The sequence below is a fragment of the Trematomus bernacchii genome, unplaced genomic scaffold (assembly GCF_902827165.1).
Source record: "Trematomus bernacchii unplaced genomic scaffold, fTreBer1.1, whole genome shotgun sequence".
In the NCBI taxonomy this organism is placed as follows: domain Eukaryota; kingdom Metazoa; phylum Chordata; class Actinopteri; order Perciformes; family Nototheniidae; genus Trematomus; species Trematomus bernacchii.
The window spans coordinates 2,169,083-2,195,634 of NW_022987689.1; the positions used below are offsets into that span (position 1 = coordinate 2,169,083).

Genomic DNA, 26,552 nt, shown 5'->3' on the forward strand with positions numbered 1-26,552 from the left:
TCTCCTTGACAATTTAAATACCATATCTTGAACGGGTTTGCATACAAGGAATATATATATATATAGCCTGCTTGGGGAATTTTTAGGCAGATCAAATATGAGCAACGTAATTATTTATGTGCATTTGCCTACAGATTCTGACTGGTGAGGACTGGAACGAGGTGATGTATGACGGGATTCGCTCGCAGGGTGGAGTGCAGTACGGCATGTGGTCATCAATCTACTTCATAGTGCTCACCCTGTTTGGAAACTGTATCCTTATTGACACTGTGGATTCTTTAGTAAAAGCTGTGATACTGCAGTGAGTGGTATAACAGTCCATCACAAATAAAAGTGCTGCATTCAAAGTTTGTTGTGCTTGTTCTTAACTGCTTTCATGACAGACACACTACTGAATGTCTTCTTGGCCATCGCTGTGGATAATCTGGCCAACGCACAGGAACTGACAAAGGTCTGAACAGTTTTTACCTCTGTTTTTTTTTATTTAAAGGGGACCTATCATGCAAAATGCACTTTTGTACGTCTTTTATACATGAATATGTGTCCCCGGTGTTCCAGGGAACTCACCAAGTGTCAGAAAACACAACCCTCTCTATTTTCCTCCATACCCAAATCTCTAAAAAAGGGGCTGCAACGGATCTGATACAGACTGATCCAGATTTGAACACTGTCCTGACGTCAGGACAGTGGCGCTACGGCTATTGGGCCAACTCCACCAATCAGGAGGAGACAGCCACGGCCATTGCCGTTCGAAAGCGCTGGAGACGCTGTAGTACATATGCCAGGCCTGTAGATGGTGCTGTTCTCACAGAATCAGCCCTTGTAAAAACAGGGGTAAAAAAGTCCAAATTGAGCGAAATGAGGCATGGCTAAAATGCATGATCTGTTTGGTATTTTGAAAAAAAAAAAGTATAAATATGCCTTATATAGGTATGGTCCTACACTATATTATTATAATATAGCATGATAGGTCCACTTTAAATATATTTATCGCACACATTCAATGATGTATGTTAAATGTGCAATAATGAATAGGTTTATGCATCCTTTAAATGTGAATTTATGTTGTCTTTATCAGGATGAAGAGGAGGAGGAGGAGTTCTTCAACCAGAGATATGCCAGAGGCAGAGACGGCCTGATATCTGAGTAAGTTGTTGCTTAAGAGCTAACAAAAATGAGCTTTTTAGGAAGTTCTTAGTCGTGAGTGTGGGACTGTTTCTCAGATAAACTCTCAGATTGGGCTGTATTTGTCACGACTCCTCAAATTGTTTTGCAGCAGATGCAAGTAGTGAATTCAAACTCAATGCTTGTGGGAGAACTGGTGGTGATCCTGCATTTGATCATCATGCTGCTTCTATGAAAAAGTGTCAAAATCAATTAGGGGTAACAACTAAGATCAATATTTATGTCAGTGTTTGTGGACTCTCTGAGAACCAGTAGGTGTAACTGAGGAATGCTCAATCTGCTCTTCAGTGCCTCCAGGTGCATGGTGAATGAAAAGCTAGAAAGGCATGTTTGAGGCATTGATGACATAACTCTGAATGGTTATTGGTTGTGCCTGATTTAGAAGCATGACCTCTGAGACTGGTTTTGCAGCATATATGAAACTCCTTCTGTAACAGTCTTGGCCTGCGAGCGGTAATGGGCAGCCTCTCTTGTTGTAAATGAGATTCTTCACTGACCTCCCGCTCCTCCTGATGGCTTTCCCACAGGTCTAATAATCCAGTAAGTCATGAGGAGGGCAGGAGGAAGTTTTCAAATGTTTTTGGGAACAGTTAGAAGTCTCAGTGTGTCACTCTACTGGGAGGAGGCACACTTTGGAGTTTGTGTGTCAAATGATGACTAAGAATCCCTTCTTGGTATGACTCTGTGTCATCAGTGTCACCACAGTGACAATGGAGGAGCTGTTAATACTAGAGTACATTTACTAACGCAGAGTGACCCATTCTTAAACACTGATTACTAAAGAGTATGTGAGTGTACTGCAGGGACATTAAGCTCAGGGCCTGGCAGCTTGATTAGGACTCCGATCATTATTTTTGCATGTTTTACACCATTAACTACACATTCTGAGTATTTCCATTTGTGGACAGAACCATATGAAAATCAACTTGCAGAAACTAACTTGAAATAAGAAATTAGTGGCAGTGTTTTTAATAAGTAATACATCTCTGTGATTGTTTTAACCTTTATTAAGTGTTTAAAGTCTCTGACAGCTGGTAATAATATGAATGTTTACACGATTGGTTAGTTAGGTTAAAACATGCAAAATCCCGGCTGAAATGATGGTGCATCCTTCAAACTCTCATGAAACTCATGAAATCATGTAGTAGTGATGAAAAAGTAGCATGTTTCCTAACAAAATGACAAATTGCATTACAGACAAAGTAAAACAAGTAGGCACTATTTAACTCTATTTAACTTAAAAAGTAAAAACACATGCAAATAATCACCTATACGTGCAACGACAGTAATGGTTAACGACTCTAGCTGTGACACTGAATGTATCATTTGTCTGTTACATATTTGAATGTCAGTCTTCTACTTGTTGCAGCTATCAAGATGCTATTTCTGATGTGTATTACAGTGTTCTGCTGCTTCCATCACGTTGTCCTGTTTTATGACTGTTATGTGGCACTGACCAAAATGTTGTGTATTTTGACGCTCTGTCAGCTTCTGAACCAATTTGAACCCTTAATTGACAAAACTATTTAATGGTAACGGCCAAACAAAAATGAAAGCTTCCAGATATTATGAATCTTAAACAATTGATTGTAGTCCCTTCTGGGATAGCTGGATAACTTCACATACACCTTTTTATACACACATGTTGTTCTGTGTCACGACAAATGTTCTGTGTATGTTGTAAAACACTAATGTCTTGTTTTCAAATAATCACTCATTGATTACATGGACAACAACAGAATCTGAACACCAGTAAGTATACGTGTATGCATCTCTGTCTCACAGAACTCCTCCCTTAAAGGGGACCTATCATGCAAAATGCACTTTTGTACGTCTTTTATACATGAATATGTGTCCCCGGTGTTCCAGGGAACTCACCAAGTGTCAGAAAACACAACCCTCTCTATTTTCCTCCATACCCAAATCTCTAAAAAAGGGGCTGCAACGGATCTGATAAAAACTGATCCAGATTTGAACACTGTCCTGACGTCAGGACAGTGGCACTACGGCTATTGGGCCAACTCCACCAATCAGGAGGAGACAGCCACGGCCATTGCCGTTCGAAAGCGCTGGAGACGTTGTAGTACATATGCCAGGCCTGTAGATGGTGCTGTTCTCCCAGAATCAGGCCTTGCTAAAACAGATCAAAAAAATGTCAAATTGAGCAAAATGAGGCATGGCTAAAATGCATGATCTGTTTGGTATTTTGAAAAAGAAAAAGTATAAATATGCCTTATATAGGTATGGTCCTACACTATATTATTCAAATATAGCATGATAGGTCCACTTTAAGTTTTCCTACTCAATTTGTGAGATTATTTTCCACACTAATTCCCGCACTTTACCTTTTTGGTTCTTGTGGTTTTTGGTTCTTTTTATCTGTCCCTACCTCTCAGGTATCTTAATTTTTTTAATTTTTGGATGTATTTGTAGTTTTTAGCTTGAAGTAATTTGCATATTTTTCCATGGGATTCTTTTTTTGTTACTGATTTACTAACATTATAAATCCATAGAAAAGGTCTGTCCTTTTCTTGCAACTTTTATTTGATTTGTTTGAGTATTCTTTGATCAAACTGGTATGCTAAATGGACACAAGTCTTGATGTTGCTTGTCACCAATTCCTCAATTGTTGCCTGTTGCTGCCTCATACTAATATGAAATACATTGATGTCCTTAGTGGGAGGAGAAGACCCTACCTATACAGGAAACGAGCCATCCACCGAGGCAGACCTAACTTCCCAGAGGAGCCCGAGGACAGGCCGGCGCCCCCAGAAGAACAGCCCCTCAAGGGCCCCAATGCCTTCGTCAGCCGCCGCGAGAGGAGGAGGAAAGTCCACATGTCGGTGTGGGAGCAGAGAGCCAATCAGCTGCGGAAACGTCGCCAGGTGGCCAGCAGAGAGGAGCTTTTTGCAGGCCCTACTGAGGACACAGAGGAGACTCCCGCCGTCGCCCTCCCCGCCCCCGAGGCCACCCCGGGTCACCTGCCCGAGTCTGTGGGGATGCCCATCCCAGAGCCCTCGATGTCCGTCACCATCCCCATCCCCGAGACCCCGGCGTCAGAGCCTCTGGTTAACCTGAGCGAGGAGAAAACAGGAGGAGGTAACCACCGGGCGGCAGGCGGGGGCCGGCACAGGATGGCCCGGAAGTTCAGACCCAGTCAGGGGGGGGGAGGACGGGGCCCGGCACAGGAGGCACCGTCACCGCGACGCTCGCCCTGAAGCCAAGAGTCTGGACTGCACCGTATCGCCTCATGAGGTGCCGCTGGTCAAACGGTCCCACAGCCAGGAGGGGGTCCTGGACGAGAAGGAGGAGAGGGACGACAGAGAGGGGGCAGAGAGAGAGGAAGGGTCCGTCCAAGAGGATGGGGGAACATGCATCATCAACCCATACGCAGAAGTTGGAGAAGAGTGTCAAGGGTAAGGAGGTTTTCATGTGTTTCTTGTTAAAGAAAAGACATTTGAAGGTTCTCATGAACTTTAGCATTGTGTTTTTTATCCATTGTCTTGTTGAGAGTAATTATCTGGTACAGACTATTTTAACTAGAATGTGACTGAGTATTTGTACTTAGCACAAGGTTTAGATGAGCCTGAAAGTAAATGTGGTTTCAAAAAAAAAATGTAAGACAAATTATAACTATATTATAATAATAATTGTGAAATAGATAATATGACATTTGTCTTGGTTCTTGAATGTAATAGGGTACTACACCCCACTATATAGGTGAGATTTCAGTAAGAATTGGTTGACATATGGAAATGACTATCTATAGTGACATGCTGCTAGCTAAAAATCTTTGGGGAGGATTAACATTTTGAACAAAATGCATGTTAATCCGATAAGTGTAAAGAAGATAAAGATAGAAATACAGCACAGCGCTTTTACACGGTTCTTTCTACAGGGACGATTCCCGTGTCATCAAATATTGATGTGTTCTTCCCCATTTCAGAGAAACTGCTGACCCTCCCCAGTGTGAGCAGCTGCCGGAGCGTCCCTGGTCAGAGCAGGTTGACGGAGAGCACACAGACCAAACCCTCCCAGTGGAGCCCGCCCTAGAGGCCACAGAGTTCAGTGTGAGGACCATCGAGTCTGAGAGCCGCCAGGTCTCCATCAAGCGTGCCAAATCCGACCCGGCGGAAAGTGTGGCCATCGAAATGTCTGCACAACCGCTGCTGGAGCTCAGGCCCATGACAGGTAGCTGTGATCACTCCTCACGGCACTCACGCTGCTTTACTGGGCATCATAAAGTGGGATTTAGTGTCGGTATCACTATGGATCACCGTGTGTAGGTGTTTGACATCTGAGAAGAGTGCCATTGTTTTTTCTTGATGAATCCATTGTGCCGGTGACTCACATTGTTCTTTCTTTATCATAGCTGTCCAAGCACTTTATTCTCTGCTCTTGCACCTTTGTCTGCGTTTTAGTGAACAGCAAAGAGTTGGAGGCGTACAATTCTGAACAGACGGACAAAGAGAACGATACCGAGGATGATGAGGAAGAGGACGACGACGACGAGGATGAGGAGGAGATGGAGGAACCTCCGACTCCTCCCAAACCTGTAGCTCCAGACAGCATGTTCATCTTCAAGGCCTCCAACCCGTAAGATGCTACAGAATCCACTAAATCACTGAATATCACATAATGTGCTGTGGTGTTTGCTTCCTCTTTGTGTGCGCACAAAATTCTTACATCTCTCCCCCCCCCCCCCCCCCCTTCGTTGATACGCAGAATCCGGAGGATCTGTCACTATATGGTCTCTTTGCGCTACTTTGAGATGACCATCCTCCTGGTGATCGTGGCGAGCAGCATAGCACTGGCTGCTGAGGACCCTGTGTGCACCAACTCCGACAGAAACAAGGTGAGATCAGAATACAGCCTCCTAAAGAAGCTATTGTTTTATTCATGATCTAAATTTAGATGTGGGACGATCAATTGCATGTAGGAAGAAAACGTTTTACTAGTCTCTTTTAGGAGTGCATTTGAGTACTTTTACACTGAAGGCCGGGGTATGGGAGCATTTGGCAAATGAAAATGTAACCTCACAAAAGCATTTACATTTTTAACCTACAAATGCAGGTCAAAATGTAGCATTTAAATGTAATAGACAGGGCAATTTGAATATTCAATACTAGCCTGGCAATTATCTGACAATATTACATTGAAAATGGAGGAGAAAGCCGTTTGATTCTTTATTTTCGAGGACTAAATCTAAACTCTAAAATGATCCTTTAAATTTGAGAATAAAAAAACAAAGTTTGAATATTTTGAGATGCGTTATTTATTTAACATTTGACACAGGAAGTGGGAAATGTCTGGATGTTGGTTTGAGATTAAGAAATCAGTGGATGTCTATTCGTTAATTTCATTTGGTTTTATACTTCTTTAACTAATAAGAAGTTTGTGAGCACTTATTGACTTGTATTGACTTAACACCAGAGCAGTCTGATGTTAATACACTGACCGCTGCCGCTATTATTAAATGAATTACTGACCAAGTGTTAATCCATCGATCCTCCAGGAAGCAAATATTTCCATATAACACAGAAAGACAAAAGTTACTCACTCTGAAACACAAATGACAATTTTCAGGTTTACCGTTTGATCTCAATTCAACTTAACACTGTGTCAGCAACAATGTGTGGTGACACTTTGGTTTCACACACATTCTACTTGAGCAATAGCTGGGCACTTTGTTTTTCACAACTCCCTGTCGCTGGAAGTGTCAAGAGTAACCAAATAAACACAGTGTAGTCATTTCTATACTTTAATATCAGAGAGACAGAGTAAAGATCTACTAAGGGCACTTCAAATGACATTCAAATGTTTCACACCATCGACTGGAGTGACTAAATTCCCATATGTGCTGCAGCAAACCTTGACTTAAAGTGGACCTATCATGCTATATTTGAATAATATAGTGTAGGACCATACCTATATAAGGCATATTTATACTTTTTTTTTTCAAAATACCAAACAGATCATGCATTTTAGCCATGCCTCATTTTGCTCAATTTGACATTTTTTAAATCTGTTTTAGCCAGGGCAGATTCAGTGAGAACAGCACCATCTACAGGCCTGGCATATGTACTACAGCGTCTCCAGCGCTTTCGAACGGCAATGGCCGTGGCTGTCTCCTCCTGATTGGTGGAGTTGGCCCAATAGCCGTAGCGCCACTGTCCTGACGTCAGGACAGTGTTCAAATCTGGATCAGTTTTTATCAGATCCGTTGCAGCCCCTTTTTTAGAGATTTGGGTATGGAGGAAAATAGAGAGGGTTGTGTTTTCTGACACTTGGTGAGTTCCCTGGAACACCGGGGACACATATTCATGTATAAAAGACGTACAAAAGTGCATTTTGCATGATAGGTCCCCTTTAAATATTTACTGCTCTTGAAGAAGTACAGAGACAGACTCAACACCTCCTGAAAATCTAAATGGACGCTATTCTGATCAAATGTACGAGTAAAAAGAAGGAGCGGCTCACGACCACAAAAAAAGCTGAATTAAAATGCGGTTGTTGTAACAGCTCAAGACAGATCTTGGGAAACAGAAATAAAATAGTATATAACATCTGTTTGTATCATTTGCTGTTAACGTAAAAAGTGTGCTGATTTACATGCTGTGACAATACGTATGCGGTACATACATGTAGAGTATGTATCCTCAGAATCAATAACCTTTTTATTTGCATTTACATTTTTGGGTACATTTTCCAGGTCCTCCGTTATTTCGACTACGTGTTCACTGGAGTGTTCACCTTTGAAATGATCATCAAGGTCAGCCACTGAAGCATCTATTTTCTCCATTTATATTACACCAATCCTGAAGAATATGACGTTCTCCAAATGTTCTGTCCCTGTGTGTATTCAGTCTTTTCACTTGACATGTCCCTGTGGGTGTTTGTCCTTCAGATGATAGACCAGGGTCTCATTCTGCACGACGGCTCTTATTTCCGAGATATGTGGAACATCCTGGATTTCATCGTGGTGGTGGGAGCTCTGATTGCTTTTGCTTTAACGTGAGTCACAACAGTATATAGCCTGCCGATGACTAATGACTGACTCACTGCGGCAATTCCTTTTCTAAACATACAGTATGGTTATTTACCACATTCCCCCAAAGACGCCCTTTTGTAGCTTCAAAAATAAATGTTGCTACAGTTAAAAACTGCAAATATAGAAGCATGCATGGCCCTGTGAAGTGTGTTACTCAGATTTAAATGTCACCATGAGCCTACAACATGAGGAAAAAGTACATTTCGGTGTATCTTTGCGCTATACATGGGTGGAGTGTGAAGCTAAAAACCCTTTTCAATATTTATATTTGTCGTAGTTCCAAGCATGAGTGTGCCGAATAACCTCCTGTGCCTCCGGTTGTACTGTAGAGAATTGTACTGTATGTTAATTTCTCTGTTGTGAATATTGCTGTGATGCTCCAAGCTTTGCTCACAGTGAATCTCTCAATTTTTCTCTGTTGTTCCTGTGGATTTTATCACTGTTGGGGCTACCAGGAATGTGATGGGGTCAGTCGCACTAAATGTTCGCATCTCTCACCATCTTCTTATGTATATCTCTCTTTTTTTTATCTATGTGATTTTTCCTTTTGCATTCAGTATGTTTTTTTTTGTTTTTGTTATGTCTTTTTAATCTCACCAAACTGCAGAGCCAGACAGGTAACAGGTAACAGCTTTGATCATTTGGGCACGCTAATATATAATTACGTAATTCTGTCCCTTAATTACATGTAAACATCAAGTGTGGCTATATACACCCGGGTGCAAATAGCTTTGTTGACTATAGTCACCCGCAAATAACATCTGCCTTAACAAATGGGACCCTCAAGTCAGGACCTTTTTTCTCCTGTAATCAATTACATATAGAAATTGCAAAGTGATCAAAACGTCCCCCCCCTGCCACCTGCTGGTCTCCGTACAAACACAGTCAAGGTTGTGTGTTTCATTGTTTTTTTGATATGCACCTTTTTCTTTGACTATGTTTTTATTTTCCACAGTTTTTGATTGTGTCTGAGCCATATGTCCATGTGCATGACTTTGAGTCCACAGCTTTGTTCCTGAGTGCTGTATTTCACTGTCCACAGAAACAACAAAGGCAGAGACATCAAGACTATCAAGTCTCTCCGAGTGTTGAGAGTTCTGCGACCTCTTAAAACCATCAAGAGGCTTCCTAAACTCAAGGTACGATGTTAACATCTGCAGGAAATCTCTACTATTTTATTCTTGGTGTTATTTGACAGATCTCTGAAAGATTGATATTGCTTTGCCCTTCCTCTTTTCTTTCTTCTCCACAGGCTGTTTTCGACTGTGTGGTCACATCTCTGAAGAACGTCTTCAACATCCTCATCGTGTATCAGCTCTTCATGTTCATCTTCGCCGTGATCGCCGTGCAGCTCTTCAAGGGGAAGTTCTTCTACTGCAACGACAGCTCCATGAATTCAGAGAAGGAATGCCAGTAAGTGCAAATATCCAAACTACTGGTGGTAGAAGGAAGCAAACCTTTTAACCAAAAGAAATGATACCACAAAGTTGAAATTATATAAATAATAACGTCCTGTTCAAACTTTTGCTGTGAAAGTACATAATTATTAACATCATGCATTAACACTTTAATGTTGCAGCTGGAAATACTATATATACTGCACTATATAGCACTTTATATACAAAAAAAACACTTAAATAAAATAAACTATAAGTAAAGTTACAAAGGAAAGGTAACTCCCTAACAACCCAAAGAGCAGAAGTATCACCCTGTAAGAATTCAAGGTAACGATGATAAAGAAATATAATTTTGGTGGTAAACTATTTCTTCTATTTCTACCACTACAACATTTCCGTCATTTTAGGGCAATAAAGAAACCCTCCACAAATGTCTCACAACACAGAGGCTCATTATTTATATACTGTGCCCCCCACATTCAACAGCTAAAAGTATTTTCACAAAACAAAAGCTTAAATATCTTTCTCTTCGTCCAACATGCTGGTTCAGTAAGTGGATTAAATGAAGCAATGACCTCTGACCGCTCTTCTCCCTACAGAGGCTACTACATCGACTACAGCCGAGACAAAAAGGAGATGAAGAGAAGAGAGTGGAAGAGACACGAGTTTCACTACGACAACGTCTGCTGGGCCCTCCTCACACTCTTCACTGTCTCAACTGGAGAGGGATGGCCTCAGTAAGTGGACTTTTCATTGGTACCTCAGTCATTCTGGCTGTAAAAGCCTAAAACAGATAGATTACCTCTCTTTCCTCCCATCTTTTTCTCCCTGCTAGGATCCTGCAGCACTCCACCGATGTGACAGAGGATAGCATGGGGCCGAGTCGGGGGAACCGCATGGAGATGTCTGTTTTCTACGTGGTTTACTTTGTGGTCTTCCCGTTCTTCTTCGTCAACATCTTTGTGGCTCTGATCATCATCACCTTCCAGGAGCAAGGGGATAAGATGATTCAGGAGTGCAGTCTGGAGAAGAACGAGGTGTGCCACAGTGAAACACATACATACCCACATGGTTACATTCACACGTTTTCATTCATGTCTGTTTTGTTCATTTTCTGTCCATCAGAGGGCTTGCATAGACTTTGCCATCAGCGCCAAGCCGATGACCCGCTACATGCCGCAGAACAGACAAACCTTCCAGTACAGACTGTGGCACTTTGTCGCGTCGCCCTCCTTCGAGTACACCGTGCTCGTCATGATCGCGCTCAACACTGTGGTGCTCATGATGAAGGTAAAGCAGTACAGCAGGATTAATACTGGGAAATGATATAGTTAAAATGACTTTGTGTTCATCATATTTGCATATTAAAGTGCTCAAAACTGTGAGTTAGAGATAAGAAAACCAATCAACATTTACTCACAGTTCCATTCTTGCTGTATACAAATTGAAAAGCTAGAGGTGTGAAGACTTCAACACTTACTTCATAATAAAAGTCAACTTTACTTTTAAGTGGAACTGCAACAATAGGAACTGTTCAGTTTTCAAAAAAACAAGAATTTATTACAGCTTTGTTCATTTTGTAATGATAAATAGTGACTTTAAAGACATTTATTTTAAATATATATTTTGTTGTACTTGCTGATCCACATGAAAATACTTAAACATTGATGAAAACATGAACCCGTGCCCTTCTCTTTCAGCACCACTCGGCCCCGACAGCCTACGACATGGTCCTAAAGCACCTCAACACGGCCTTCACTGTCCTCTTCTCTTTGGAGTGTATGCTCAAGATCATGGCATTTGGTTTGGTGGTGAGAATGAACACAACAAGAGATGAATCAAAGACAGGAGCAGATCACCTCTATCTATCTAGCTCCACTGATAAAGACTCAAGAAAAAAAACACAAGATTTTAGATCAAAGTAAAGGTGGGAGTGGGACAACACATGTTGTGTGTGATTGGACAAAAGTCCCTTCTTTGTAACATATTTGTATTGAGTTTTTTTTCTGCAACTATTGTTGTCAAAAGGACAACAATAAGAAAATAAAAAAAACATTATGGAATCAATACATACAAGAAAGGTGTGAAGTATGTAATGAAAAAAAATACAATCAAACATAATAATAATAATACCCAAGTCCCTTTTGACAATCATTTGCTGGGACAAAGTTTTTTCTCTCCAAAATGTGTATCCTGAAATACTGTCTAATTTTCCGGGCTGCTATGATTTCTTTTTCTGCAGAACTACTTTCGAGATACTTGGAATATTTTTGATTTCATCACTGTTCTTGGCAGCATCAGTGAGATAATTGTGGATTTACAGGTAAGATACTGCCAAGACACTATTTAATTTTCACAATGTTCTGACCCGAATGAAAAGGCACAAATATCCAGCATTTGATTTAGCATTCTCTCTTTCCAAGTATCCCTCATGTGTTACGATCCCTGCCTCCAGACACAACTTAAGTCATGTTGTGATGAATTTTGCCATCTGTGTTTCACATCCTGTCTCTCCCTTCTTTCTGCCACTCTCTCCCTCTCTCTTGTGTCACCCTCTCTACGTCAGTCGTTGAACACCATCAACATGAGTTTCTTGAAGCTATTCCGAGCAGCCAGGTTGATCAAGCTGCTGAGACAGGGTTACACCATCCGCATTCTGCTGTGGACCTTCGTACAGTCTTTCAAGGTCGGACTCTTTACAATCTTTTTTTTTTATCACGTTGATTCCTCACCGACAGTAATGTTTTCAAGGCAACATCACTATTATTTGAGACAAGTTTGAATAAATGGTCATTTTTTTGTTATTCCCCAACAGGCTCTTCCTTATGTCTGCCTTCTCATTGCGATGCTTTTCTTCATATACGCCATCATTGGAATGCAGGTATTCTTCACTAATACTTTCAGAAACAACACACGTATAATTAAACGAAAAACATATATATAAGGCTCTCAGTTGAGCACATAGTTATGTACAGGGCTTCAAGTACAATTCTAGGAAACAAATGCAGACTATATGACTGAATTTGCATATCATTCTTTCTTTATCATGTTATATTGAATTGTAGCTGTATTGTTGGAATTTCTGTAAGCTTGTTGGATGCATTCTTTATTTGATGATCTTTATATTATATGAAATCATTTGAACCACTTATTTAAATAATTGATTACTTTGTTGATTTGGTACATTTGTTTATTTACGGACCCCAGGGAATATTACAACTGTTATGGCAGAAGCTTTTTGTGTATTCAATTGTAGTGCATTGTACCGTAGTGCTTGCTGAATCATTGTTAAAATATTCGGCCAATCATTCCCAAAAACCTGACTAAAATTCTGGCACATCACATTCTGCTTGAAACTGGAATTTGATTAATGTGCCCTGTACAAAATACAAAAACAATGTTGATCCAATCAAATAACAGAAGCTGTTTTCTGCAGGTGTTTGGAAACATCAAGCTGAACGATGAGAGTCACATCAATCAACACAACAATTTTAAGACCTTTTTCGGTGCGCTGATGCTGCTTTTCAGGTAGGATTTTCAAGAAGAACCTTTCAAGCCTCAATGCCTTTCATTTCAACCGTCCTTAATGTGTTTAATTTCTAAAAAAAATGGCTTTTAATTTGATGTCAACTCTGTGTTTGTTTGTGTTTTAACCACCAGGAGTGCCACGGGGGAGTCCTGGCAGGAGATCATGCTTTCGTGTCTGTCGGGTCGGGAGTGTGAGCCGGACTCCTCCATCCCCCCCCTCATGACGTCTCCGGACCACGTGGGGGGGTGTGGGACGGACTTCGCGTACTGCTACTTCGTCTCATTCATCTTCTTCAGCTCATTTCTGGTCAGGGCTCCACTAAAGAAACACCCGGCTAATGTATTTGTCGATTTCTCCGCTGTCTTTACACTTTCTTTATGTCCCTTTTTTAAAAGATGCTGAATCTGTTTGTGGCTGTGATCATGGATAACTTTGAGTACCTGACGCGAGACTCCTCTATCCTGGGTCCACATCACCTCGATGAGTTTGTTCGCATCTGGGGGGAGTACGATCGCCTGGCGTGGTGAGACTCGATCTTATAGCTGCTGCATTTCATTTCAATCTTTATTTCGAACAGATTAAAAAAAAAAAAAAAAATGTGAAAAACAGAATACCGTATTGTTAAAATACAGTATTTATCCACATTCACGATAATATTTATATATTCAACAAAAAAAGTCTTCATATTAATAATAATAATAATAATCATTTAAAAAAAATCATATGTGTCCGAAAGGGAGTAGGAGGAAGCAAATGCTTATTAATTCCCACCCCTTACTTGATCAATGATTGTCCTTTAAGTCATTATGCAAGTTATTCCTCCTTACATTTACATTTATACATACATATACAATAATTTCTCATCTTCAATCACCTCTCTTCATTCTCATAGTTTTCCAAAAAAGTGTTTCTGTACATCCTTTTAAACTGAATTATCCTTGTGCTTTGTTTTAACTCCTGCTCCAAACCATTCCATAAAATCACCCCACAGATTGTTATACTCATACTTCTCAGAGTTGTTCTGACCTTGAGTTGTTTCAAATGTAGATTTCCTCTCAAATGATACCCACCCCACCCGCATGTTCACTTCATCAGCATTCATGTTCTATCTTCATCCAGCAGAGGGCTGTCAAAGTGTTTGAAACACATTCTTCACTGCAATGAGTTGTCAGTACAAGTTGATCTGATTCAAGTCTGAAAGAGCAATTTCACTGTGCTGAAAAAATAACAAAATGTTCTTCAAATGTCACAAAAACTCGCTGTACCCTGTAATAAATCTGAGTGTTGTGCTACTTGTTATTAACCCCTCCACCTTGTGCTTCTGTTTCTCCGTGCCCCCCCCCCTCACTTATCACTATGAAGCGGTCGTATCCACTACACTGCCATGTATGAGACGTTAATACACATGTCACCGCCCCTGGGCCTGGGAAAGAAATGTCCTGCTAAGATCGCCTACAAGGTACTGAAAGGGCTAGATTAAATGAGAACTCAAGTAAAAACTGTTAAGTCATGGGTAATAACATTGGAGATTTAGTATCATTCAAATCTTTAAATGATTGTTTTAAAAAACAACAACAGATAATTGCCGGATTAACAGAAGTTGTTCAGCTGATACAACTATTTCAAATGTTGTAAAACTATTATAACATTAAGGGAAATGTGAAAAGATTACATTTTCATGGTATTTTAAGCTGAAACACTAAAGTACTTAAATAAATAATTGAATTAATGAATCTCCTTCTGTCCTCTTCTCTCCGTCCCTCATTGCCTGTCAGAGGTTGGTGTTGATGAACATGCCTGTGGACGAGGACATGAGCGTCCACTTCACCTCCACCCTGATGTCGCTCATCCGCACAGCTTTGGACATCAAAATAGCGAGAGGTCAGAGGCACTGACTGACATGTCCTTTCTGTGATACGGCATATAGGCGTCCAACTACGCATTGTTTGGATTTTTCTTTATTTGTGGATTATGTTTTTGATAATAGATACGTTATTGGCCTTAAAAGATAACCATAAATAGTTCAAATGTTCAAAATGATTTCAACAATCCAAAACTAAAAAGTATTACTTTTTGATTATTTAAAAGTGATGGTCGAGTTGTATGTTTATTATTACAAGCCAATCCTTACAAGTGAGAAAGGTATGAGTTAGTTAGTTAACAGCTTGTTATTTGTATCTGATATTTGATAGTAATGAGTAGTTAGTTGGTTAATAATTAGTAAAGTTACATTCAGTTAGTTAGTGGTAGTTTATAAGTTATTAATTAGTTATTTAACCGCGAGTAAGAATTGGATGATTTTCATATGTGATGTTTGGTTTCATACATAAAATTAACTATTTTATATGTGAAGAATTGCATTCCACATGTGATTATTCATGAGTGCAACTGAATATGGATCTTTGTCCCAGGCGGTGAGGACCGCATCGCTCTGGACAGTGAACTGCAGAAAGAGGTCAGCATCATTTGGCCTTATCTACCGCAGAAGAACCTGGACCTTCTGGTACCGATCAACAAAGGTCTGGCTCTCACTGTGGAGGGAACACTGAATGTGATGCTGCGAGCCCAGCAGTAACAGTTAATGTAGCGTGTCTGCCCTCACAGATACGGACATGACGGTGGGGAAGATCTATGCCTCCATGATGATAATGGACTACTTCAAACTGAACAAAGCCAAGAAGCTCAGGCAGCAACTCGAGGCTCAGGTCTGCTCTGTATGCGGTTTTCCACTTCCTGCTCTGTTTTAGTTATATATGTTCCAAGAAAATAGATAACTTAATACATGTTCAAAGAGAGAGGAGAAAATCTAAAAACGTTACCTGATATTTCACATGATCTGTTATAATGTCCTTTTTATGTACTACTTTCCAGTAAGATGGCACATATGTTATCCATAATGTAATCAATTACATAGACAAACAAAAAAACCTAGCAACAATAAGCTTTGTAGCCTTTCATTTAAGGATCAACACATAGAAATTAAAATGAAAAATGCATTGGAAACAAAGGATCCATTGTTCACTTTTCTAGCAGTGGCCATAAACATAACGTGCAATATTACTCTTTACAAGTTTTTCAATATCTTTACCAATATCCATTCAATATAATGCAAATACATTAAATAGGTGTATGGTTACCGTTTTTTATGACATGTGTCTTCTTGTAATTCTATCTTACTTTGGTGTAAGTGTTCATTTGTACACTTTTAAACCTATTTCAGTATTTTTTATTGACGTATTTTAAAATTTTTATTTCTCACCAAACAGATCTACAGTATGTGCATAGAGGTAGACATGGAAATATGCAGTATTGTCTTTGGAGGGCAGAGTACTCAATCCTCTTTGACCTTCTTAAATGTGGGCCTGAACAATGTAAACAGAAAATGCAAAGGAGCCCTCTGTGGTAACTTTATAAACTACATTTTATTTTAAATGTTGTGTTTCTGTTTCCTCATTTTAGAAGAGTAGCCTAATCTTCAAGCGCCTGGATGCCTCCACGCTTCCTGAAGACATTCTGTCCAACACCCAGACGCTGCCGACAATGGCCCACAGCGCTGGCTCCGCTCTGTGAGTCCAAGCATTTTTGCCTTTTGTGTTATATTTTTACTTTGTTAGTATTTCTGTGTTTTTGTTTACTGTTTCTCTCCGTAACAAAACAGGACCAGAGGAGGATTGCTGGCTCTGAGCCCCATCTCACCTGAGGAGCTGTTTCTGCAGCCCATCGGCTCTGACACTGATGTTAACCAGGATCTGGTGAGGAAACAGAACAACATGAGAGTACAGCACAACCACGTGGTTCCTAACCTTTTATACCTGTGATCCATTAAAACAAAGCCTTGTGTACATGTCACAGGTTGCCTAAGTGTAGGGTTGTGCGAAAAAACGTATCATCCTAAACAGCCCTATTACGATAGCTGAGCTTTGTTTAGCCTCCCAGTGCAACAGGGCTCTGTTTGCATTGATTATTTTAAAGTGAAATGCTTACGGAGAAAAGAACATTTTAGCTTTTTTAAGCAGCTGGTGGTGAGTTATTGTTCTGACTGTGGTATGCTGTGTTTTAATCATGTTGCTCAACTTGTTGTGACTCTCTCTGCGTGCCTTGCAGAGCACGGTATGCTGCTCATGTCTTTTAGTCCTGGAGAGGTTGGATTAGTAAAGGCAGATTGTCCAACCTGTTGCTGTTTGCTGTGTCTATGCTGTCTGGTTTTACTGGCCTGCTAGATGAATGATATGAAATGGTTTGGAAATACGCACATGTTAGTGTTTGTTCTTGCAGAGGAATGTGTTTTCCCTCTTGAGACAGATGTTGTCTGGCTTTGTTTGTGTAGCTATGAAGACCTGAACATGCATGACTGAATGTACTTCCCAACTGGAATATGGCCTCCATCTTTCCTTGTCAATTGTTTTGTTGATCGTCTTTTCTCGCTCGTCTTCTCCACTGTTCCTCCTTGAAGTCACTTTTCCTGTTGCTAGTTGTTAATCTGTCCGTTTTTGGCTGGAATGGCTTTTGATTGGATGGCAATAAGATAGATGACCCTCAGTGATGAAATGGCTTGTCTGCCCCCCTCTCCCCTGAACTAGACCTCCGTATTTAGAGGCGATCCTAGCAGGGACGGGCCTCATTGGTGTCTCTCCTTGCCCTCCTCTCTTGTTTCTATACTCACGTAGGTGGGCGAGTGCAGTAGGGGGATTGAAGCCCCACAGGAGCTTCCCATAGGGAGGGGTCTGTGTGTGCGGGCCTCTTCCATGCCCCGTCTGGCTGTAGAGTTGCAGGTACAAACATCTTCCATGACATGGCCTCGCTGCTGGGTCTTGAGGACGTCAGTGGCTGCATGGGCTCTGATGCCAAAGTGTTCTGTTCTTTATTATGCCAAGAGTTATTAAACCACTAGAGTCTGGGCTTGTCTTTTGCTACTTCTGGAGTCTGATAACGGTTCAAAGAATTGTTAAGAACTGGGTTTGATCTTTACCATTAGCTTGCTCATCTCCTGAATTGAGAAAAAGGAACCTTCTAGTTTATTTGTATGCACTGTTTTTATGCACTGATTCAAGCATGTTTTTTTTATGCAATGGTCCGCTTGTTTGTGTATTAAATAATCTGAATGTTATTAAAGCATGTTTCTTTTTGCTTGTTTTTACATACAAACAGACGGAGGTTGCAGGTGGCTCCATGAAGCGTTCAGTCTCCACTGTTGCCGATCAGCGGGTGAACGGTCTTTGGGAGGAAGAGCAAAGTCCTGCCAGACTTTATCGACCTCGACACAAGAGCTACAAAGCTGCTGGTCAGTCCTGAACACCTGTATGCATGAAGTGTCTTTTCTCCCACCGTTTGCAATCATGAAGTACTGGTGAAAACATGCAGGAGAGATCCAATGCAGAACCAATATCAACCACTTTAACCGGCTCTGTTTGTATTGTAGTTTCTCGGTCAGAGCACTGGCATCAGGGCGACAGGGAGCGCGGCCGGTCTAAGGAGCGCTGTCACCTCCTGTCTGATGCGTCTCGTGGAAACTCTGAGGAAAGAAGATTGCAGGCCTCACGGTCCTCTAGTGGAGAGAGAGCCCACCCCAAAGATAAACAGGTGAGTCAGAACTAACTGAGTCAGGGGCTAAAGTGAGTCAAATGAAAAAGTAATTACTAAATTGCACCAATTCATCAGTTACAGAAATTAAATGTTAAACAAATGTTGTGTTTAAAAAACAAGTGAGCAAATATAAGGCAAAACAATAATAACTATTGAAAGATGGATAGGAAAAATCACACACAAAATTGGTGTGTTTGGTGTAGCATTTGAGGAAATGTAAAGCTTGGATTAAGTAATGTCCAGAAAGGGACGCATCATTTCAAACAAATGAAGTAGAACCTGAGTTTTAATAACTTTCTTTCAAAGTAATTAATGACATCTCTTTACCATAAAGTGTCAAATGTAACTTCTTTTTCAGTTTAGGAGAATTGGCCTGTGTGCTAACAAAATTATAAATGTTGCAATCTTGTAATTACCTCCTTTTAACCTCTATCCTCCTGAGATGAAATATATAACGATCAAACAGCCCTTTACATTTTGACATGTTTAAGTCATCAAATGTCCCGCACATTTACCTTAAAGACATTGTTTTTTTTTTCCATTTTGTCTTTATTCTCCTCTCCAGGGCAACAGCTCGGACAGTCCGGTGCCCTCCACCTCAGAGTCCAGCACCCCCACCGGCCGACGCCCCGCAGCAAAGAGCTCTCGCCCGCACATCTCCTACTCCCCGCTGCACCCCTCTGTCGGGAAGGACGGGGATGAGCAGCGCAGCCCAGTGGCCAAGAGGCGGGGCAAAGCCAAACGGGGCACCCAAGAGAGGGTCCTAGACGACAGGCGAGGCGAAGAAGAACAAGACCCGTCCCCACTTCGCCGCTACCCCTCGGAGCCGTTCCTGGCCTCCCAGGAGGGCGAGCACAGCCCGGACCCCTCCGGCCCCATGGAGACGTTGACCTTCGAGGCGGCCATGGCCTGCAGCCTGGGACGCTCAAACACCGTCAGCTCGTCCCGTCCCCGCTTGCGGACCGGCTGGCAGGTCCCCAACGGACACTTTCGAAAGCGTTTGGCGCAAACAACCTCTTCTGCAGGCTGTGACCCTCTCAGCGACACGGAGGAGGACGACAGGTGCTAGGGACGGGAGGCTCAGCATGAGGGAGGAGGGGGAGACGGGAGACTGTACGACAGAGAGAAGGTTAAAGTGACTCTTTTTGCAACAGAGCCTCAAGGCCGTGAACCCAAAACGAAAAGAACAATACTTCCTGAAACTGTAGTTTCCAATTCACACAGAACACTGACAATAAATAAGGTATAATTCCTGACTTGTACTTGATGATAGAGAGTAATAATACATCTGAAAATGATGCAGAAAAAAAATGAATGGATCAAATTAAATCATTTGTGTTGATAGGTATTTTCATTTCTGAAGATGTTTCTAAATGATTCAGTGTTGCTCTTAAGAGTATTTAACTGTGGGGTGTGTGAATATGTAACTACATTTTCTTATAAATAATCCTTTTGTAAATACATTGTGATCATTAAGCCATTGCCATTTATAAGATGAGTTCAATACAACAAGCCATGACCAAGAGACGATCTGATATTTTACCAGACAATGTGGATACTAATAAGTAACACTCAATAATGCTGGATTTTTTTACAGTATGAATGAATGTGCATTGGGAAAAACTGCCTGATTCCCCTCGTCATTTTACTTTTTGGTATTGAATAAGTTGTGAGATATGAATACAGTTATACAATAAAATAGAAAAGATGCTTATTTGTAATTTTACCCTGTGTTTATGTTAAACCATGCCTCTGACAAAACTCAAACCTTTAAAATGAACCTTCAAAACTGTTTTTTGGTATTTTAACAGGTTTACTCCCTTTAAATGAGACTTCCCCTACATTTATGTATTTAATACTTTTGGGGTATCTGGGTATATTTACCATGAACTGATATGAAAACAAAATGATCATTCATCTTTTCTCACCTTTTTCTTCCTTGTGAATATTGTATGAACCATTGCAGACGATGACTGTAGAAACACCGTAGACAGACCATGCCACATTTGCTTCACAAAATAACTTTATGCTCTTACTTATTAATAATGTACAGAGAAAATATGCTGTTTGTAACATTAAGAGAAGAAACAATAAACTATCAGTTGATGAGCTTTTAAGGTAAAGGAATCTTTGGAAATGTTCACTAAGGTTTGTGTTTTTGTTTCGTTTGCCTGAAAAAGGCAAACAATCTGTGAAACTCCTGTAACCAAAAACATGGGCAATTGTATTATAAGTTCCTGGAATGCAAATACTTTGTGGGTGTTTATGTGTACAATAGTTGTATATACAAATAAAGGTGTCCACTGTTATTGGATGTAATTCATTATTCATATTCTTCTTTTAAAAACCTTGAAATGGTCTCTCGTTGGTTAAAATACACACATAGGTTTAGAAAAATGCTCAATTTTGGTTCATATTTCTTGGCTGTGATACAATAAAGTACTAGCAAAATAACTTTACACAACAATGGATTACGACTGGTTTCATAACATTAATTAAGAATAAATATGCTTTTTTGTAAGATACAAAATTATACAAATGTAAATAGAGAAAAATAAATAAATGATGGGGTGTGGGGTAGGGAGAACTCCCAGGAGCTAATTCAAAACCATAGCTCTCGCAAACATCTGATACCTCATGGAAATCACGAGGCTGCGTGGACAGTATGATGGCACTGGAGCCATACGCCGGTTTGGTAGTAGTAGCCATGTTAAAAGCAGGTCGACTTAATAATCATAAGCACTAATATTGTCCACCGCCTTGTCCCTTGCAGGCAGTGTTTTACCAGACTACACGCCCCCTAATTGGAAATCAGCCTTGTATCTAGCTTTGTGAAGCACCTTGAGATGACGTTGTCTTTAAAGTGTGCTATATAAATCAAATGTATTATTATTATTATTATATTATTATCTCTATTTTAACAGCACCTTACTGTATCACAGAAAATAGATTTTCCATAAAGAATATTTCCCAAAATCAAGCTTATTCATTAATTACCAAGCTGTAGTAATTATTTTCGAAACCAATTTTTTGCAAAAGCATTAAAAAATATATATATATTATTAATGTAGTGTAACGTCCGAGGTGTTAAGGATGTAAGCATTGGGTTGAGAGGTCATGTGTTGTGAGCATGACCTCTCAACCCAATGCTTACAGTAGTTTCATAACCAGTCGGGAAGTTAGATGTGTGAAGAAAAAGAATAGGTTCAACTGTGAATTAAGCAAAAACATTACATTGGTTTCACATTTATCCGTGTTCAGCAAAAAAAAAAAACACCTTACGGTTTTATTTGTATTTTTTATGAACGTAAAACAAATACATGAGATGGATTTTTATAATTAAAAGGGGCGGGACTTGGCTCCTTCGTATATCGACGTCAAATAAATCATCCAATCACTGCACAGAATCACACCCTTACGTCATATCCAACGGACTGATACATGTCCTCGGCTGAAGAAAGAGCTAGCAAGGAAGCAAACTGTTTAATGTTTCTCACGAAATTAAAAGTCGGAAATGTCGCTACAGTCCAACACTCATGCCGCTTAGCGTTACATCCGTATCTACTGTTGAAGTAGATATTTTATAGAAAACGTTATTCTTACAAGGCTATGAGCGATACTTGTCGAGGAAGTCGTCCAGCTGGCTAGCTAAAAAGTAGCTAGCTGTCGTTCTTTGTTTTGTTTTTTAGTTGAAGGTCCGTATAAACATGAAGATTAACTAGTTCGCTTTAACATTTAAGGTTCATATAGGAGGTTTATACTCATGTACGTAGTATATTTTCCAGTGTTTAGTTGACCTGGAATTAAATGTTTTCTGGAATATTAGACAAAACTACTATTAGCCACCGAGAGCAACTTTAGCAACACAGATCTGATTTTTAACGTCGGGACGGGACTGGAGACACGAAGATATGGGCAACTGTCTCAAGTCTCCGACATCAGACGACATTTCTCTGCTTCATGAATCCCAGTCGGACAGGGCGAGCTTCGGCGAAGGGACAGACCCGGACCTGGAGCCACCTCCGCCGTACCAGGTGAACCACTGCTAACACTTTACAGGGTATCAAGTTAACAACATGAAAGTTCGGGGGACACTTAAAACAAATAGATTCAAGAATAATGTTATTAGTTAGTAATTAGCCTACATGTTTGTATGCAGCAGTACATGTTTGTGAAAATAGTCCCTTGGCCCGTGTTTCAGGTCTCTGGCCTTTTTTCTACCTGGAATCCATTATAGTCGGTAAACACCTGAGTAAACAAACACTTATCATCATATCGACCTGTCAAGAATGTCAACATTAGACAGCTGCTTTACTTGGCAGTGTATCCCTGCACATAGCCTCACATATCAGCGCTGCATGCATACAGTGAGCTGATGCAGGAGGGTGGGTTGATTTTTTGTAATTGTTGTGGTTTCTTTTGTCTTTACCAGGAGCAGGCTCACATGCCCATGTACCACCCCACGCCCAGCCAGGCCCGTCTGGCCACCCAGCTGACGGAGGAGGAGCAGATCCGCATCGCTCAGCGCATCGGCCTCATCCAGCACCTCCCTAAGGGGGTCTATGACGGGGGGCAGGACGGCTCGGAGAAAAAGATTAGAGAGTGAGCATTTTGTATTTTTGTGACGTTTGCATAGAGGGGTGGTTGCAGGCTATTAGAGCGGAGACTAAAGCAATGAAGTTGTATAATTTATATCTAAGCAAATCTCAAGCACATTAGTGATTTGGGACTGGCTGGTTAATTTCATTTTTGTTTTTCAGTTTCATTATATTTTACAGTTCAGTAAATAACATTTTTTCCTAAGTCAATGAGCAATCGAGGTTAACAACTGAACTTAATATTGACAAAATAATCACGCTTGTGATTGCTGCCATTATAGAACAGCTCAATGAATACATTTATCTTAACATGACATTTAACACTTTCTTCTCGGTGTAAGGAATAACTGTTTTCTCTTCTGTTATATATCCTTAAATGGTATCGATAATATTTGTCCTTTTTATATAGGATATACAAATATTGCAATGCATGCTAAAAGACGGCAGTTAAGGTATATACAGATATAACTTTAATCTAATCATTTGTAATCTGTGGTCACAATATCAGCTTTACACTGGTGTGTATTAAAGCTCTTTTATTTCATGTGTTTTTTTCAGATGCGTAATCTGTATGCTGGACTTTGTATACGGGGACCCCATCCGGTTCCTGCCGTGCATGCACATCTACCACATGGACTGTATAGACGACTGGCTGATGAGGTCCTTCACCTGCCCCTCCTGCATGGAGCCTGTGGATGCTGCCCTGCTCTCCACCTATGAGACCGCCTGATTTTTTTCTTCACGCTTCCAGTCCCAAACTAAGATCAAACACGACCCCTTCAGCCCCAAATACACACACACACTCGTAAACCCAGCAACTGCCCTTTTATAGAGTGAGACGAGCTATAAAAAAATGTCTTGGCTGTTTTCTTGCACTTTGAAATATTCAAAAATTACTCACCTAATGTTGGCCTTCCATGCCCCTAGGTCTACAAAATAAGCTGGTCTTAAACATCAGTTACACAAGTGTGTGTTTGTGTGTGTCTGACAGTAAGCACCTTGGGTGTGTGTGTGTCAGCTGTTTGATGACTTTGCATTTCCACTTGAGCCGGTCTCAGTGGTATCTCCCCGTATGTTCCCAGTTCACCTTCATTCTCCGTGAGTAGACATTCAAATCGATATTTTACATTAACAGATTTTTTTAACAACATGCTAAAAAATTGTTGCTAGAAATCTGTTTGGGAAAAAGTTAGGTTTTTCATGGCAACAGTAAGACTTCCTCAACATATTGATCGTTCTCCTGAACATGCTCTCACATTAAAATGGCCCTTTGGAGGTAAGGGAATACATGGCTGAAGTTTACACTGTTGGTGTTAGATATCAAAAGAAATCACTCTCCAGTTTGTCAGGAGTACAAAAGAATTATGCACACCCTTAATAGAAATCACCCAAAGTTTATAAGTACACAATGATCACCTACAGGAGATCTGCGCTAAATGTATTTTGGCTACTCCAAGTGGCTGAACCTTAAAGATGTTTAAGGGAAAATGTTGTTGTGTAATGTGAATGTTTCCCCAGGTGGTGTGTAAAGAAGCTGGCAGCCAATGTAAAGGGCTCATTTGTGCATGGGCAGGTGGATCAGTCAGTCAAAAATTGGAAATGCTTGCACACACTTTTCATCTGATCCAGAGATTTGCACTTTACTTATAGGACAGTATCTAAACAATATATTAATATATGTACCTTATAACCTTGCACTATCGATACTTCATTCCTTTGTTTCCTGAGATGCAAAAGTTATATAACTGAAAAGGTTTTCAAAGCTGTCAGTAGTCACTTATCACATTGAAGTAAACCTGAAAATGTATTTCATGAAATCTGTGATTTGGTAGTGTGAGCCTCCGCTTTGTTCTGCTTGACTTTTGATTTGTGTGTGTTTTTGTGTCTAAGTGAAGGGACAGAGGCTTTCTCCAGTTTAAAGGACAAGTTCGACATTTGGGGAAATATGCACATCCACTTAGATATCAAGAGTTAAATGAGTAGGTCATTCTGTGTATTAAGTAATCAGCTGGTGCCAGGAGGGGATTAGTCTAGCATAAAGACTGTAAGCAGTGTGAAACTGCAGGCATGGTCAAAAACACACCTAGCAGCACCTCCGAAACTCAGTCCTTTGTGGTTTTGGGAGGAGTTAAGTGTCGATTGACAACTATTAAAAGCATTCAACTCTAACTATTTAACTACAGATTTAAGAAACATGAGCTAACATGTTGATTAACTATTTAACTGCTGGTAAGCTAACTCTTTAACTTTGGACAGAAGTGGTTTCCCACCTCTTCCAGTCTTTATGCTAAGCTAAGCTAAATGCCTCCCCAGTCTAGATTCATACTAGGTTTACAGACATGAGGTATCTGTGTGCTCATCTCCTGGCAACAGATCGGTTAAGCATATTTCCCAACATGTCGTACTGTTTCTTTAAGAAAGAAAATTGGCTTGATTGGGTTCTTTATGAGTAAACGTTAGCACAGTCATTTAACATCATTTTTTTTTTACATGGTTATCTCCATTTACTGTAACAGTAGTAACAATCATTTATTTTTGGTTTGTGGCATTGTTTGTTGAAAGTGTGGCTGTCTTTTTTTATGTTACCTGTGTTTTATCTTTTTGTTATGTTTGTGTAAAATCCACTTTGCATTTAGGTTAGTAAGTATTTCACTTTTACACTGGTGTAAGCCTGACTGCGAGCCTCTGTCCCAAATGAATTTCAGTGTGTGAGACACTTCTTTTAAGGTGTGATAGTTGCAACTGATGTATCAAGTTTTCCATTTAGCTTTTCCTTTGCTGTGTTTTTCATTTTAAGTTTATTCTGAGAATTAATATTTCCTGTAATCCTGTTTTTCTTTTCTTTTGGAAGGCCATCATGTGAAAAAAATAAAGAGAAAAAATATGTGTTGGTGTTTTTTTATTACGAACATGCAGCCAGGCAAAGTGGACTTAATGCAAATGGCCAGGTTGTACCAACATGAGAGATTGCAAAATATTACTTTGAGCCCTTCATTAATGTAATCCTAAAATCTGGCAGTGAGTTTAAAATGTGTCAGACATAATCAGGGTTAGCTGTTGCCCAAGACATATTAGTAATGTTTGATGCTTTGTTTCCAGAGCTTGCATCAGCTTCGGGGGCGACATAATTAACACTAGAGTGGAATTGTAATTAGAAAAACTGAAGAGAAACCCTACTGAAACTCCACACATGATACATTTAATCAAAC

At 40.3% G+C, this 26,552-nt stretch overlaps 2 protein-coding genes across 2 annotated transcripts in view; both read left to right on the forward strand.

The window, feature by feature from the left end:
• The window catches only part of cacna1eb (calcium channel, voltage-dependent, R type, alpha 1E subunit b), a 53,049-nt gene extending 31,995 nt beyond the window's left edge, over positions 1-21,054 (forward strand). Inside the window, 32 exon segments of the mRNA XM_034138043.1 lie at positions 135-252; positions 384-451; positions 1,079-1,146; positions 3,863-4,346; positions 4,348-4,601; positions 5,132-5,376; positions 5,607-5,781; positions 5,911-6,040; positions 7,898-7,957; positions 8,093-8,199; positions 8,692-8,703; positions 9,279-9,375; positions 9,489-9,649; positions 10,233-10,370; positions 10,469-10,670; positions 10,759-10,923; positions 11,334-11,444; positions 11,876-11,956; positions 12,200-12,319; positions 12,449-12,514; positions 13,070-13,161; positions 13,294-13,468; positions 13,558-13,685; positions 14,525-14,621; positions 14,938-15,043; positions 15,574-15,681; positions 15,767-15,867; positions 16,622-16,728; positions 16,821-16,914; positions 18,311-18,443; positions 18,582-18,742; positions 19,311-21,054. Coding sequence (XP_033993934.1) covers positions 135-252; positions 384-451; positions 1,079-1,146; positions 3,863-4,346; positions 4,348-4,601; positions 5,132-5,376; positions 5,607-5,781; positions 5,911-6,040; positions 7,898-7,957; positions 8,093-8,199; positions 8,692-8,703; positions 9,279-9,375; positions 9,489-9,649; positions 10,233-10,370; positions 10,469-10,670; positions 10,759-10,923; positions 11,334-11,444; positions 11,876-11,956; positions 12,200-12,319; positions 12,449-12,514; positions 13,070-13,161; positions 13,294-13,468; positions 13,558-13,685; positions 14,525-14,621; positions 14,938-15,043; positions 15,574-15,681; positions 15,767-15,867; positions 16,622-16,728; positions 16,821-16,914; positions 18,311-18,443; positions 18,582-18,742; positions 19,311-19,814 — 4,668 coding nt within the window. The 3' untranslated portion in view covers positions 19,815-21,054.
• A 1,106-nt stretch (positions 21,055-22,160) lies between these two features.
• On the forward strand, positions 22,161-26,229 carry LOC117488846 (RING finger protein 11). Its single transcript, XM_034137988.1, has 3 exons — positions 22,161-22,779; positions 23,178-23,347; positions 23,902-26,229. Exons 1-3 carry the CDS (start codon positions 22,657-22,659, stop codon positions 24,071-24,073), a joined length of 465 nt encoding a protein of 154 aa, XP_033993879.1. The 5' UTR covers positions 22,161-22,656; the 3' UTR covers positions 24,074-26,229.
• The last annotated feature ends 323 nt before the right edge of the window (positions 26,230-26,552 follow it).